The sequence below is a fragment of the Paramormyrops kingsleyae genome, chromosome 1, assembly GCF_048594095.1.
Source record: "Paramormyrops kingsleyae isolate MSU_618 chromosome 1, PKINGS_0.4, whole genome shotgun sequence".
NCBI lineage: Eukaryota > Metazoa > Chordata > Actinopteri > Osteoglossiformes > Mormyridae > Paramormyrops > Paramormyrops kingsleyae.
Genome location: NC_132797.1, coordinates 14,513,096 through 14,528,053, shown reverse-complemented (window position 1 = coordinate 14,528,053; position 14,958 = coordinate 14,513,096). Strand labels below are relative to the sequence as shown.

Here is a 14,958-nt window from a genome sequence, read left to right as displayed (position 1 = left end):
GAAAGAGACATGCAGCCCAAATCTCTGGCTCCGAGATGAGCGCACACATTATTATGATGCACTGCATCTATTGGTGAGATTATACCTTCATTTTAATATGAATGGTAATCAACTAAAATACCTCATATAATATAAAAAAAAGGATTTTGCTATTGCATTAGATGGACTGAGTGTAATAAACATCAAATGAATGAACCAGGAAAACGGTGTGAGTACAAACAGCCTTAAGTGCCACATCAGTCAGACACAACAACAGGAATACTGAGGAGAATGGCTGTAGTAAAATCAACCGCGGGGGCCAATACAAGAAACCTCAAACAGCCCACAGGGGGCCCTTTCTGTGCAAATTCATTTCCTTCTCCAATCCCTTGAGACGTTCTTTTGACAAGAATCATGACAACTCAGGAACTACTTCGAAACAGGAGCTACTTCTCCTTGGCTGGGTACAGAGCAAAGTGTATGTTTGATCAACAAATCATCAGAGAAGGGTGCTCAAGGGTCGTCTGGGTTCCCGTTCAAAGACGGGGGGCAGAGATACATACGGCTCATACAGGCTCACAGCCACACTACAGTCTTGGAGGAACTGGGAGATCAGGTGCCACTGGTACGTGGTGAATCTGGAGGCACAGGGTTATGGGAGAAATGGTTTGCTCTCTCGAAGCATCATCATCTTCAGTGCCTCGGGGAAGGGTGTCACAGCAGGATGAGATAGGGCCCTTGTGTTAGAAAGCACTGCATCTAACAAGGCCGGACAAAACGGAAAAAAAAAATCTGCCTTCTGAGGCCGGGTTTGGAACCATCGCAAAATCTCGCAAACACTGGGCGTCTTTGAGACCTATCAGGTTTTGGTGAGAGAGCATTGTGACAGATCCCTGAGCTTGATTTGTTCTCACCTCCCCCCCCATCGTCAAGTGGACATGCTTCAGAGCTCACCGTGACTTTCCTGCAATGCCGCAAGACAGGTGTTACGGCCAAACTATGCAGTCAGTCTGCACTAAAACAGGGCAATGCGCAGACATAAAAAAGAACCCCCAAGTGGTAACGTGGGCCTGGGGTCTATTTATGAGAGCCAGCAGTCTGCAGAGTCAGAGTCCCCAGAGTCCCAAGCTGACCCCCCCCCCCCCCAGGCATGGCAGCACCTGCAGAGGGCCGTGGAGAGGTGCAGAGTGACGTCAGCCTAACATCCCACAATCCTCTGGGGGGGTACAGCATCCGGCTGAATGCACCGTAATAGGCTTGTCATGTGAACAGTCAAAATATTCATAACACTGTTAAAAACAAAGTAAAATCTGCTGATGTGTTGTAGGGTCATGCATCATCGGGTCGCCGGTTCGATTCCCAGCCCCGGCTCTGTGTGTGTGAGTTTGCATCTCTTTCCCATGGCTTCCAGTCCGGCTTCCTCCTACATGCGGGTTAGGTGAGCGAAACCTATGATGAACTGGCGTCCCACCCAGTGTGTCCCCCATTGGGTTTCCCCGGACAGGTTATAGACTCCGTGTTGCCCCGTACTAAAGAAGCAGCTATGGCAGATGGACGGATGGACTTTTACAACAGAGCAGCTAGACAGAATCATTGCTACATGAAAGGAGAGATTTAAGACATACAGTCAGGTACAAACAGTAAACCTTACCAGAGGAAAAAAGACCACACAAAAACAAAAAACAGTTATCAAATGCTTTCTGGCCCAGAAGAACAGAACAGAATATTAGTCATGTGCTAAATATTTAATCACTCAAGATCAGTATCGATACCCATTACCACAAATCACTAGTGCACACTGCTAATAGAGCAAACCCAGTCTGCTATTTTTTACAACCAATTTAGGTAGACTTTTTTTTTGTATTGCTGCTTGATAACAAAGAGTGCGATTTTTTCACATTCATCTACACTTAAATTATCATTGTGGCAATCAAACTGAGAAACTCACACTCCACTTGGTCGGAGGCTAAACTCCACCACCTCACCCTCTCCCAAGTCCTTTGGTAAAGGCAATATTTTGTCTACTTTTCGATGAAATGTTTTTCTCGAGTATGTCAGCCAGCAAACCTGGCTGCTTTTAGTCTGAGCCTGCGGGTCTCAGGAAAATCAATTTCAGAAAATAGATGGTCACTATGATCTCAGGACAGAACCCACAGTCCGTGTGGACATCCTTCAGAAAGCGGTGCTTGCTCAGTCAGCCTGCTATCTAATCGCTGTAGGACGGGCTGCCCAGAGAACGGAGCCCGAGGTTAACACGTAGCGCAAGGTGGACAGCAGCCCCTGGGAGAAGAACAGGGAACCCGTCCCAAAAACACAGCCTGGGGGCTCGGAGCCAGAGCAGGACGGGGTCCGTACCCACCTGGCAGGATGGGCTTGAGCTCGTTGTAGCCCCCGAAGGACGCGTTGCGGATGAGCCGGCGTCCATCGGGCCGAGGGGGGAAGGCTCCCGAGACCCCCCCACACGTGGAGAAGCGGCGGCGGCTCAGGACTCCCTCCTCTCTCATCATGGGGGCGGCCAGGCCCCGGCAGGGGTGTAGGGGGATTTGTGTGTGTGGCCAGTGAGTGGGGGGTGGGGGTGGGGGTGGTGCTGTCGGTCTTAGAGGGGTCTGAGGTGTCGGGGTTGCGGCAGGATCGAGGGGGTAGGCAGAGGCTGCTGAGAGTTTGCTCTGTCCCGTGGGGGCGACCTGGCCTTCTGACAGTCCACCCGCACGCCTTCGTGTCCTCTCCTTTCTCCACCTCCCTCTCTCTCGCTCTCTCGCTCGCTCTCTGTGTGTCTCTGGTTGTGAGTGGCCGCCGGATCCTCCGCAGGCCAATCAGCGGGTAGCCTCCCCCCCGCTCCCTCCCGCTCACAGCCTACCCAAGCACGACATCGCTCTCTCTCTCTCTCTCTCTCTCTCTCTACTCTCACTTGCATTCCCCCCTCCCACCTTTGGGGGCCACCTGCTTTTTCCCGCCACCTGGCCCCCGGACTCCACATACTCCTGCCGCAGGAACCACAACTTGACTTAATCGTCTCAGCTGGAGGATGGCTGAACCGCCCCCCCCCCTCCCCCCCCATTCTGCTAACTGCCCGGCAGGGCAGATCCACTCCACCTGCCCAACTCCACTCTCCCACAGCACTGGCTATAACAGGATTGGCCTGTTTTTGCCACACCAAGAACCTTTTCACACTGACCTTTATCACCCAGGAGATCTACCTGATTAATGGTCAAAGTTACATTAGAGGACCTGCATAGTACCCAGCTCAGAGTCAATAGCAAGCCAGCATCTCCGCCCCCAGAAGAGTTCATTTATCAGTGTCAGCACAGGAGAACTGTCAGTTACAAGCTCTACAAGGATTACACCCCCCCACCCCCCAAAGCTCGCCACTGTGATCTTGTTAGGAGGATTTCAGGACTTTAAAGCAGGTTAGGGTGACCCCCGCACGTTTTGCAGTCAGTCAAAATCAGCCTATTCATCCATGGGGCCATTTTAACCCAAAGGCACGGCGCCTGGCAAAGGAAAGGCTTCGTCAGGCAAACGTCGAATGTTCACGGGCTGCCTTTTTTGCCCGACACATCGCACACGCAGCTGTTACCCCGTCCGCCGAGACTGACGGCGTCTCGGACTCCGGCGCGGATTTAAATCGCACCTGAACTCCCCAGGATGATTCAGCCTTCACGGAAAAACCTGCAGCCCCCCGGGAAAGCAGACCTTCACTCACGGCTCCTCGAAATTTCCTTTAATGCTTTCGCACCGTTTCCACTCTTGCCGTTTTTTTCTCAGCAACGCGAGCGACAGAAAACTTCCTCTCGCTGACATCAGGGGGGGTTTCTAGCTCCACGGTTTGCAGAGGGCAGACGCATTTGTCTCTCTGGTAACCACTCCTGGTCTGGGTTGCTTGGCAACCAGACCAATTTTAAAGATTAAACAGATGGCCTTGAGGAATGGTCCAGACTTATCAGGTCTAATTTTGTAGCACAGATAATTAAAATACCTCCAGTACACCCACATTATTCCTACTTTAAAAATAGTCCAAACATTAGTGGCATGACATGTGAACTCCTTTCAACCTCGTAAACTATAATAAAATAAACCACGCATGAAAATGTAGTTTTATAGGGCAAAAATGATACCCTTTATCCATACAATTAAACCTGAAATATGTGAATTAATCAGGTGGATCAAAAAAACCCATTACGACATTCATTAGTCACTTTGTTTTGTTATTCATTGATTACTATGTCATTGCAAGGCCAAAAAAGTTTTGTCTTAAGAAGATTTATGTAGAGCTGACCACAATGGACTGACGCTATTCACTGACCTCATCAAAGGTCATTAAATAAACAGCCAGGGGTAAAATCAGACAAACGTAAGATATTAACCATGTGCCCCAACTGTATCAGAAACAGTCAAGGTTAGGATGCTATGCTTATGATCAGATGGTTGCAAGTTCAAATCCCAGGTTCGGCGAAGTTGACCCGCTGAGCAAGGCCCTTAACCCCCAACTGTTCCAGGAAACGTCTGACCCGGCTCGCTGAAAAACTGCTTGGATGAAAGCCTCAGCTAAATAAAGTGAAATGTTTAAGTGGTGGTAATGGAAAGTATGGGGTAATCAGCCCATCTCTATGCAGACAGAGGCTGCGGAGTGGAAGCCAGGCATGGGATCCAGTTCCACATTATGACTTTATCGCAAACGGGCTGCTTTATTTGGGAGAACCGGAGCGGAGAAACACCAGCAGCCTGCTTTTGTTTTTGGGGTATCGCTTCTGGCACCAAGTAAGCCCAACCCCCCCCCCATCACCCCCACCACAGGCAAGATAAGGAGAAATTACTTATTCATGCAGCAGGACACAGTGCCCCAGCTCCCCAGTGACGGAGCAGGAGCACCGGTGGGCGTGCTGGGGTACGCGGGGGGGGACCTCAGCAACACGCCACTTTAATCTCCATTAAGGGGGGAGGACCTAAATATGGGAGAAGCTATCAGTATCCGCCTCCCCATCTCTGCTCCACGCCACGTTCCCCTCACCCTGCCTAGCTCACCCATCCCGAATCACCCTGTTGTCACCCTCCCATCGACCACACCCTCCGTTACATCTGCCTGTAACTGTGGTCCAGAGAAGTGTGGCTCAGTGGGTCAGGGTGCTGTGCCGGTGAGGTTGTGGGCTCTAATCCCGCAGTCGGCAGACTGATTTCACCTTTTAACCGGCGAGCTTTTAGGGCCCCTGTGCGGTGGCATTAGTGGGAAGACCTCGCTGGAAAGGCCTCTTTGGGGGCCAGCAACTCGCTGAAGAGGAAGTCAAGACACCGAAGACTTTCCTTCTATTATCTAAATGGTATAAGGGACAAATCTTTGAAATGTCGAGAAGTGAATGGGCCTATTAAACAGCTTAATTAAAGGAACAGGTAACCAAATGGGAAAGAAAAATCCCCCCCCCCCCACCCCAAACAGTTCTCTCGTCGATGGGGACGCAGCGCTGGGGACAGAATTTGATGGGTGACAGTTTTCCTTTTTTATCACCCGCCAGCATCTTCTACAAAGGTGCTGGCAACGGTTATGGAACATGATGAAACTGTCACGGAAGGGTGCAGAGGGTAATCAGACAAACACTGATAGCTACACAACTGTACAAGGAAAGTGAAACTATGTATCCATACAGACATCCATCCAAACACATCCATCCAAACACACATCGCTACAGACATCCATGCATACAGACATCCATCCAAACACACATCGCTACAGACATCCATGCTTACAGACATCCATGCATACAGACATCCATGTATACAGACATCCATCCAAACACACATCGCTACAGACATCCATGCATACAGACATCCATCCAAACACACATCGCTACAGACATCCATGCATACAGACATCCATGTTTACAGACATCCACGCATACAGACATCCATCCAAACACACATCGCTACAGACATCCATGCATACAGACATCCATGCATACAGACATCCACCCATATAGACATCCATCCAAACACACATCGCTAGACATCCACACATAGTCATCCACCCATACTTACATCTAACCAAAATCCATACATGCATTCATTTATCAAAACTGCTAATGAATCACGTTTATGAAATACAGTACAAACAGGTATAGTAAAATCCAACCATTTTGCTTTCTGACATTAAGATTACGTAACAATATGTCAGGCGTCATTAACCAACGGTGTGCAGACACCCGACTGCGAGATGGTTTCGGGTCACGTGACCCATGCTGGTCAAGTCACGACTGAAAGGCTTCTGTTGCCAACTCCTGTCATCGTCTGGCCGGTCGCTATGGAGACGGGGGTCGGTTGATAGCGTTGGTGCTGATAGGCGGACACACGTCAAGCGGTTCTGCCCCAAATGACCACTGACACAAAGAGGGTGAAAACGTGCTGTCGCTCAGCCTTTCAGGGGATTTAACCAATCAATGGGTGGCTCATTTGGTAGAATAGCACAGACCGGCTGTCTGGAATCAGAGGTAAACTCTGACAAAAAGGACGACACTCACTGAAGCAGAATGGAAATCTCTGCCTGTCCCCGTGGCAAAGCCTCTCCCAACATCACATCCCCCAAAGAACAAAACTGGCTGCATTAACAACAAAACAAAAACGGGGAACGCAAGGATAGGTGCTGAGAAACAACCAAAAGTCCCTTCAGCCTAATCCACATGGGTCTGGAGGTGACAGTTAAGTACCATGAGACTGTCTGAGCAGGATAAGGTGAGAAGGTGGACAGATGAGTAGATCAGAATCAGATACAAGTGTCAGGAGAGTACTGAGAAGCCTTGGCTGACACTGATCACTTTTCTGCACTGATAGTTGACTCTGTAACTTAAGAATGGGACCAATGTACCTTTGGAGTAGGATTTAAATTTTACTGTGATTTTGGAGGTCTTTGGTCCTTCTCTTCCACAGAAGGTGGAGTTTTTCAGTCGACGGAGCTATGCAGATTTTCTACAGGATGACAATGATCATGCTTTTTATTTATCAATACCTTAAAAGCCAGAAGCGATATTCTGTTTTGCATTACTAATTTCCTAAATTTACTAAATATGGGTTTGATGGGCACTGGCAAATCTACAGCAGAGGATTAATGTTCAGTGTGACGGTTGATGACTCACAACCAGCAAAGACATCTAAAGACCCAAAGTGTCCTTGGATCATGCCTAAAAATGACCTGCAGGGGGTGGCAGTGAGCAACAAATAAAGAGAGTGTTTCCTTAAATAGTACATTTACACCTGAAGAGCCAGGCACCCCTCACTTCTTCATTACATAATTCCAGGCCAATAACCACTGACCTATCCCTAGAGAGAGGCTTTCCAATCCAGTCTCCTGAGCAAAGTGTTTATTTGAAGTGTATAGTTCTGCAATAAACAACAGGAAGCGGCACAGATGCTTCTGTGGAAAATGGCAGCGTCAAGGTACTAGAAGGGAAACAAGTCTGGCATTTTCACCTTGATTTGCATTGCAGGCCAGCTGTCACATCACTCTGCCGTCCAACGCATGATGTAACACGACGAGCCAAGGATCCCAGCGAAGGGGAAAGGGCAGCTCAGCACAGTACCCACTGATGACATTAATACTACCAGCAAGACTCCAGCTCCCCTCTTACCCACTTATCCATCCTTAAGTGACCTCATAAGTGACACCATTCTTGAAGTCCGAGTGCCTGAAGTCCAGTCCGTCAGCACTGATGTTGTGTGTTCTCAGCTGCCAACTCTAGGCTTCCCGGCAGAGGACCAAACTCCCAAAAACCACTGCCAGAAGCCCTTGCTGTCCCAAATCCTGAAGAAGCAGGTCACCATACGGAGGTTCCACTACTGGTTTCCCCGCCTCAAAAAGCAGGTTCCACACTGGGGTGAGGTCAGGGGCTTAGTGGAAACCACAAACCGGCTGGCTGCGACTGGAATTGAGTTTTTTAATACTGCTCAGTGGGGCATAATTCCAGGTATGGCCCCTTCCACCAGGCCCAGCTGACCTCAACTACTTCTTACAGGAAAAAAAAAGGTGATAGTAGACTCCGAGGAATTTATACCATGTTTTAAACCTGGTTCAGCTGTGTTGCTCATACCTGGACTATTCAAAATTCTGCTCTATAAATCGAGACTTTCTCATTTGGGACTTCCTCTGCCGCCCCCTGCAGGATGAGTTCCTCCATTGAGTCTGGTTCCTCCCAAGGTTTTGGGCGGGGAAAGCGCTTTGAGACAATCTAATGTAAAAAAGCGCTATACAAAATAAATTTAATTGAACTGCTTAGTGTGACACAACAACCTGTGTATTGTGCCTTTAGCTCCCTCTAGAGGTAAAATAAGGAATGTGGACACTAGACTATAGGCAGCGGAAATCAATTGGATGTGCTGTGGAACTAAAAATCTGTAAAACTGTATTTTGAAAGTGAATGCTCACACAGCAATACATTATCCATCCATCACCATAACCACTAAATCCCAACTGAGGTCACGGGGGGGGGGGGGGGTGCCTACCCCAGGTACAGGCGGGAAACAACCCTAGGCTGGCACCAACACAACACAGGGTGCACACACAGTCACAAGCACAGGGCCAACTTAGATTTGCCAATCAATCGATTGTGCACACTTTTGGACTGTGGGAGGAAACCGGAGCCCCCAACGGAAATCCAAGCAAACACCACACAGAAGGGTTCTATGCCCGACCCGGGAACCAAACTCAGGACCGTCTTGCTGGGAGGCAGCAGCACTAACCACCATGCCACCTGCAACCCATTACCTAATTCATAATTTCACAATTTCATGAATTTCAATGTAAAATGTTCAACACATCACTATTCAACACTATGTAACACATCTTCAGCTCTTCAAAACATTTGCAAGCAAAAATGAGAACCATACCCGAGTTTCATATAGCACAGTTACCACTCTATGCCTCTAAGGGGCACACTCTTACCGTAACAGTAACCGGAGGGACTGAGGAGGACATCTCTGCCTGGGACCTGCAGGCTCTCCTTCCCCTGTCGTTGGCTCATTCTGCCCGGGGTCAAAAGCTGGGCATCATCACTGGGCATTAAGGCAACTGAAAGCGAGAAAGAAAAGCACTAATTCATTCATTCGTTCATTAATTCATCATTCATCCTGTCCATGGAGTATAGGCTCCAGCCCACCCCTAGAACCCTGCCCAGGATAAGCAGACACACAATGGATGGATTAAGGCCCCAGTAAAACCAGCTGCAGCAGAGGACATCTTCCTCTATAAACAAGGGTAAGCACTTTGTTCAATGGAGCAGCAAATGCCGTGCTGAGACTGATACCAGCGCGTGACGTCGTAGAAGCACTATGCAGAGATGGGGATGAAGAGCTGCCTGAATTCTCCATTAACGCGGTAATGCCATGAAGACGCTGGTAAGGTAAAAGACCTAAGCGGGTCCGACTGAGCCCGAAAGCCCAGAGCACTCTGAAAACCCAAATTTACTCATTATTACAATGAATACTGGCTCATAGAGGTTACCTGGTTCTCGAAAGACAAACAGGAGAAAACATATAATAACCTGGTAGTAAAAAAATTTGGATCAACTTCAGAGTGAGTTGGTCTTTTTGCTGACTTTAATGCTCGGTCAATACTTGTTGTGCTACACTGACCTCTAGTGGTACAGTGAAGTCAATGCTACGATACTTACGACGATTTGTTTTTTGGCTTTTGCGCTGCAAACTGCTAATGCTGTTGGTTTCGCAGGGTTGCCAACTTTGGTCAGCTGGATAGAGTGAGATTTTCAATTCAAGACAAGTCTTCACACACAACTGCATGTATGTAACAGATTTATTACCTCGTAAATAGCCCGTAGGGTTTGCAAACTACCCCAGTAATTTTAGGTTTATAATGGAATATTATAGATTTGCCATAAGATTTCTTGCGTGAGTGTGAGAGTCTGAAAGCATGAGTTTTATGCCAGATGTGTGAGTTGGCAGCCCTGGTTTTTGTGAGGTTTGTATAGACGACCCCACATGCCAGTATCTGATAACCGTACGACACGAGCGATACTCTACTGCAGCCCAGTTATTCAACAGTTTCACATAGACCACAATGCACCTAAAGTAACAAGTTTCTCATAAATAGTTATGAAGCAGCAACAGTCATTATTCTCATGTAATAAAGTGAATTGAAGGGATGCCAGCATGGTTAACGAGTCCAGAACTATCAACGTATGCCAGAGTGACATGACACAGGTCTCAGGTCAGTTCAACTCTAACCAAAGATGTTTCTAAAAAATTCCACTCTAACAACCAAAGAATACGATAACATCAATTCAGCAGCAGGACATTTTTTTAAAGCTAGCAATGCTGGACACGGTCGGCTAGTCTGTCAGAAAGAGAACTTCATTAGAGCGAGCCAGTACCCTGGATTTAGCCTCACGAATTTTCAGCTGCAAAATAGCCCACATATGTGTCAAAATCACCCATATGTACTTCGTATCCATAATAAACAATTATCAACTGATGTAAGCAGGGCATTTCATACAGAAATCACTCTGCCTCTGTGTCATCTTGCAGGTTGGGCATGTCCGCTCCATGCCCTCGTGTGGATAATGGTAACAGGGCCAGGTCGGACCACGCCTACTCAACCAAACAGGCTCTGTGATGACAGGACCACTCAGGTCCTACACAACCAAACAGGTCACACAAAACTTTATCTTTCCCCCCAGTGGAAATCAGCTGAGATCCAAAAATTCCTGGCAAATCAGGAAGCTCAACTTCATTTCCAATATAATGCTACTAAAACAAGTTCAAAGGTGGTACTGTACCGGATACAGGACTACAACATCTCATCCATAACGTCGATAATAACGGGAAATAAAAAAAGCTGTCGATGAATTTTTGAGGTCTGCCGCATAAATTGCGTATAACGACATCACCACCTAGTAACCTTAACGTTGGTGTGTTAAGCAAAGTTCATACTTAACTGTTCCGTATGCCATTACATGTGGACTCTTGGGTACGTATAGGTGATGTGCAATGAACGAACAAACTAGTTATTTTGTACTTGTCTTGGTTCCTGAAAGAATGTATTGATGCAATGACATTAAAGAATGAATGTCGACGAATGCGCCGTGCATGCTACACGGTAGACTGCATTCCACCATAGTTCGGAGCCATCACCTTAACTTCACTTCAGTGACTACTTATCTGAAGTACAGAATGTTCTCATCACTGACCCTACAAACTAACTGTAGACAAGAGATTTGCGCACACACTACAACAGGACGTCAAACTAGTTCAATAGAATCAATTCATTCAGCGAATGAACGAACAGCCGAACTGCAGACACACGCGGTACACTGAATCTCAGTTCACTAACTGGACCACGCATTTTTACGTAACAACTTTCATAAACATAAAATTATTTTACGAACAATACAACTTTCACTGAATCAGTGATTCAAAGATTCGAGTGATTCAAGGATTTGAATAATTTTGGTGAGCTGAATGAAATTAATCACTAAACAAAGTCGTTTTCCACATCACTAGTATGTACTAACACTTGTCCATGGATGCAGACGGTCAGCCGATATGTACAGCAATGATATTCCACCAGACCAGCAGAGGGCAGATGTACTGCAGCAAACAGAAATATAAGAAGGTAGTGAAATGAGCAAACTCTTCTCAACTGTTTTACTGTTGTTACTAGCCAAGGGCAGTATTATGGTAACATGGTATATCACGGTATGTTGAAATATTGGCAACAAAATTAGCTAAGAATCTCCCCACTCCGCAAACTCAAAATGTCTTGGCTCTGCAGTGAGCACCATTTAAACACCATGGTATGAAGTACAACTGTTTGCACACTAAGTATGGTGGAGGCAGCTGATCTTTGTTTCTATGCCACCTTCTCACTTTACACCAGTGTTTCTCAAACCAGTCCTTGGAGACCCCCAGTAAGTCGATGTTCTGCTCTCTCCCAGCTCCCATGGATTGTCAGGGGTCCCAGAGAACTGGCTAGAGAAACACTGCTTTAAACAGAGATCAGAAATTCTCTACACTCTGTAAAGTTTTAACTATGACTTTACAAAAAAATCCTCTAGGTGTTTTTTTAACATGTTTTCTAACATTTGCACTAAACCCCGTGTTTTGGCCCAACTAATCGATTAATTAATTGCCTGGTCACATAATTAACCGATTATCAAAATAATCAGCCCTAATTGGGCACATCTATTACAATTTAAAATAGATTTATGTAGTATTACCATGGTGACCAGAGCGGAAATGTCTTCGAGGACTTCTATAACACAATTGATGTGAACCTAAATAATTGACGTGAATGTAGTTCTCTAAGGTCGAATACTTGCAGTATCAAGATCGACCATGCTGATCTGCACCCACGGTGGATGTTCGATGTGTGTGCGGGCCTGAGCAGCTCCATGTCCGGGGCAGGTGTGGATGTGCACACACACCTTTACCAATGACAAATTTGATAAACTTGATAGGAAAGGTTTTGGCATTTGGTCTTGAATAGATAAATTACTCATGTTTGTTTAATAGAACAAGAGGAATAAAAGCAGAAATTAAAATCATAGCATCTATAAAATCAAATTAATCACTGAGTTTGAACTGGATGAATTATTCCCATTTTTCCTTAATTTATGTGCCTTCAAAGTTCTGTGGCCCGTATTATAAAAGTAATTCTGGATACAAAACTTATTCTAGTCATGAAAATCTAATAATCTTCAGATTATATATTTTTTCAAAGCATTTTTCATTTATGTCTACGCTTATAAAGCTTATTTCCATGATCCATGATCCACTCTTACCGTCAGAGACTCACTGTTTCCGTCAGGGATGCCCCTATTGCGTTTCCATGGCTACAGATCTGCACACAGAGGGACAGCCCTATCTCGGGTGCAAACGCAGCACTTCTGTTTATGGTCTCACCCACCCCGCTCCTGTGACTGTCACATTAGCAACCATCCAAACCCCCAGAGAGACCAGGAGTAAAACCAGCAGTAAATATTTACCTAGGGACGTCCAGCTAGATCCATGGGGACAGCCACTGAAATGTGGTTCTTTGCTCTGGACACAGCGTCAGGTGAAGGCGATCGATGGTATGCTCTGTCTCGGTTCTGAACCAGTGTTACGTACCTTTTACTGCCGTTTCAGCCAGCGGAACATTAACTGCGCTGGTTCAGGCCAAACACCTGGCTACGGCGTCCGGAGGGCCCAGACCCAGCAGCAGTACGGCGTGGTGAGGTCATGTGTCCTCAGTCCAGCCTAGTGTCGTGCACAGAGCTTTTCCGTGGTGAGCCGATATGACAGTGGCCTTACAGAGCCAGTCAGAAGATGGAGACAGGAGACTGTAGGGTTGGTAAAACGGGACAGGAGTCTGACTTCTATTGTGACACTGACCGGAAGGTTGCCGGTTCACATCCCATGGCTGATAAAATAGCCATATCACTATTGGGCTTTTGCGTAAGGCCCATAATTCCCAAAACTGGATAAACTAGCTGACCCTGTGGTATGGCTCCAAGCTTCACTGTCACCTGGAAATATGAGTTTGTTTCACAGGACAGAGAGATGGCATTCCTGAAAACTGAACCATGTTGTACTTGATTTCAGCTGTACAATGACAACAAAGGTATTTTATTCCATGCTGCATCTCCTAACCCCCACCCCGCACCACCTCCCCCCCTCCCCGCACATTCAGAGCCAGAGGAGGCTGAGTGCTGATGCGTTTCTGCAAAACAGTATCAGGCAAGGAGTTGGTGTCACAGAAAAGAATCACCACTTAGAACAGGAAATGCCCTCATTACCATGGACACGAGATATTAACATTTATAAATGCCCGTGTAAAAATAGCTAAATCAGAAACACCTCACACAAAAAATGCCACAAGGCAATGTGGAATACATAAAAATAGCAGCATATTCCAGAGCATGCAGGACTAAGAAGGAAGTTATACTATTTTGTACTTATCTGTTGCTTCTACCCTAGGAGTAACGAGCGGTGGGGGCCTAGTTGGGAGTGGGACATGTTGCCGATGAGGGTGGGTTGAATCCTTAATGGTGCTTTTCCACTGGCATACAGTAATCGAGCTGTACCCGAGCCGTACTGTGAAGAGAGTTCAGTTACAGCACAGTTCCAGCTGGCTCCAGTTTTCCACTGCAGAAGGGGCGGCTTGGTAAAGGCGTTGCTGGGTTTGGACGGCAACAGTGATGTACTTCCTTACTGTTCAAACGTTGTACATCATGATTTACTATGTGCTAATTCCTGTGAGCGTCTCCGTCTTATGCTAGCAGAGAATTTGCATTACGAATCTATTTCGTTCAGCTGTTCACAGAACTTGCATACTTTGCGTACTTGCTTACTTATGTACTTTGTAACTAGGTGTGGTAAGGAATGCATCAATACATCATGTGAGATACTACAAATAATGAATAATTTATATAATATGTCCTTTTTTCTTTCAGATAATCCATGCATATCGACGTTGAATACCGGCCCCTCTCTGCATTAAGACTAATCAGATGGTGGTGATGCAACCAGCTCGATCTGGTCAGGCTTTTAGCCCTGATAGTAAGCAGGCCCATGGCAGCGCAGGTGCGGCTCTGTCACAATGCGGCTCGGTTCTTAGAAATGCGCCATTAGAGGTACTCTGCCATGCCCACAAAAACAGAAAAAGAAGGCAAATCTAACTTGGATGTGAGCTTTAATCCATCTGGGTGAAGAATTTGGATTAATGGAAGTGAGAAGCAAGACCGTGGAATGATTGGCATCGAAAAGGGCCAATGAGGACATTGCATGTGCCCCCCTCCCCCCCCCCAAAGATTCAGTGACAGTACGTTGACAAGCTGTGTGGTTCTTATGGGTGTTTGAGTGCCTTCTGTCGACATAACGACTGGTAGTTTAAGGCTACAAGGTAGGTTGCTCATTTGCTTTGTTAATAATAGTAATAAATCTTAAAAGGCAACGGATTAGCTGTGCTGCATAACTACAGCCAGAAATGACATTCTGCTCCACCCA

At 46.6% G+C, this 14,958-nt stretch overlaps 1 protein-coding gene across 9 annotated transcripts in view; it reads right to left on the bottom strand.

Moving 5' to 3' along the window:
* osbpl8 (oxysterol binding protein-like 8) overlaps positions 1–14,958 on the bottom strand; it is a 70,228-nt gene that overhangs the window by 26,551 nt on the left and 28,719 nt on the right. For 6 of the 9 annotated variants that reach the window (XM_023836780.2, XM_023836779.2, XM_023836787.2 and 3 more), the window contains one exon: positions 8,900–9,025. In XM_023836780.2, coding sequence (XP_023692548.1) covers positions 8,900–9,017 — 118 coding nt within the window. In that variant the 5' untranslated portion in view covers positions 9,018–9,025. Of the gene's footprint in view, positions 1–2,338; positions 2,632–8,899; positions 9,026–14,958 lie in introns of those variants that run through there. The other 3 variants (XM_023836777.2, XM_023836783.2, XM_023836786.2) reach the window with 2 other exon arrangements.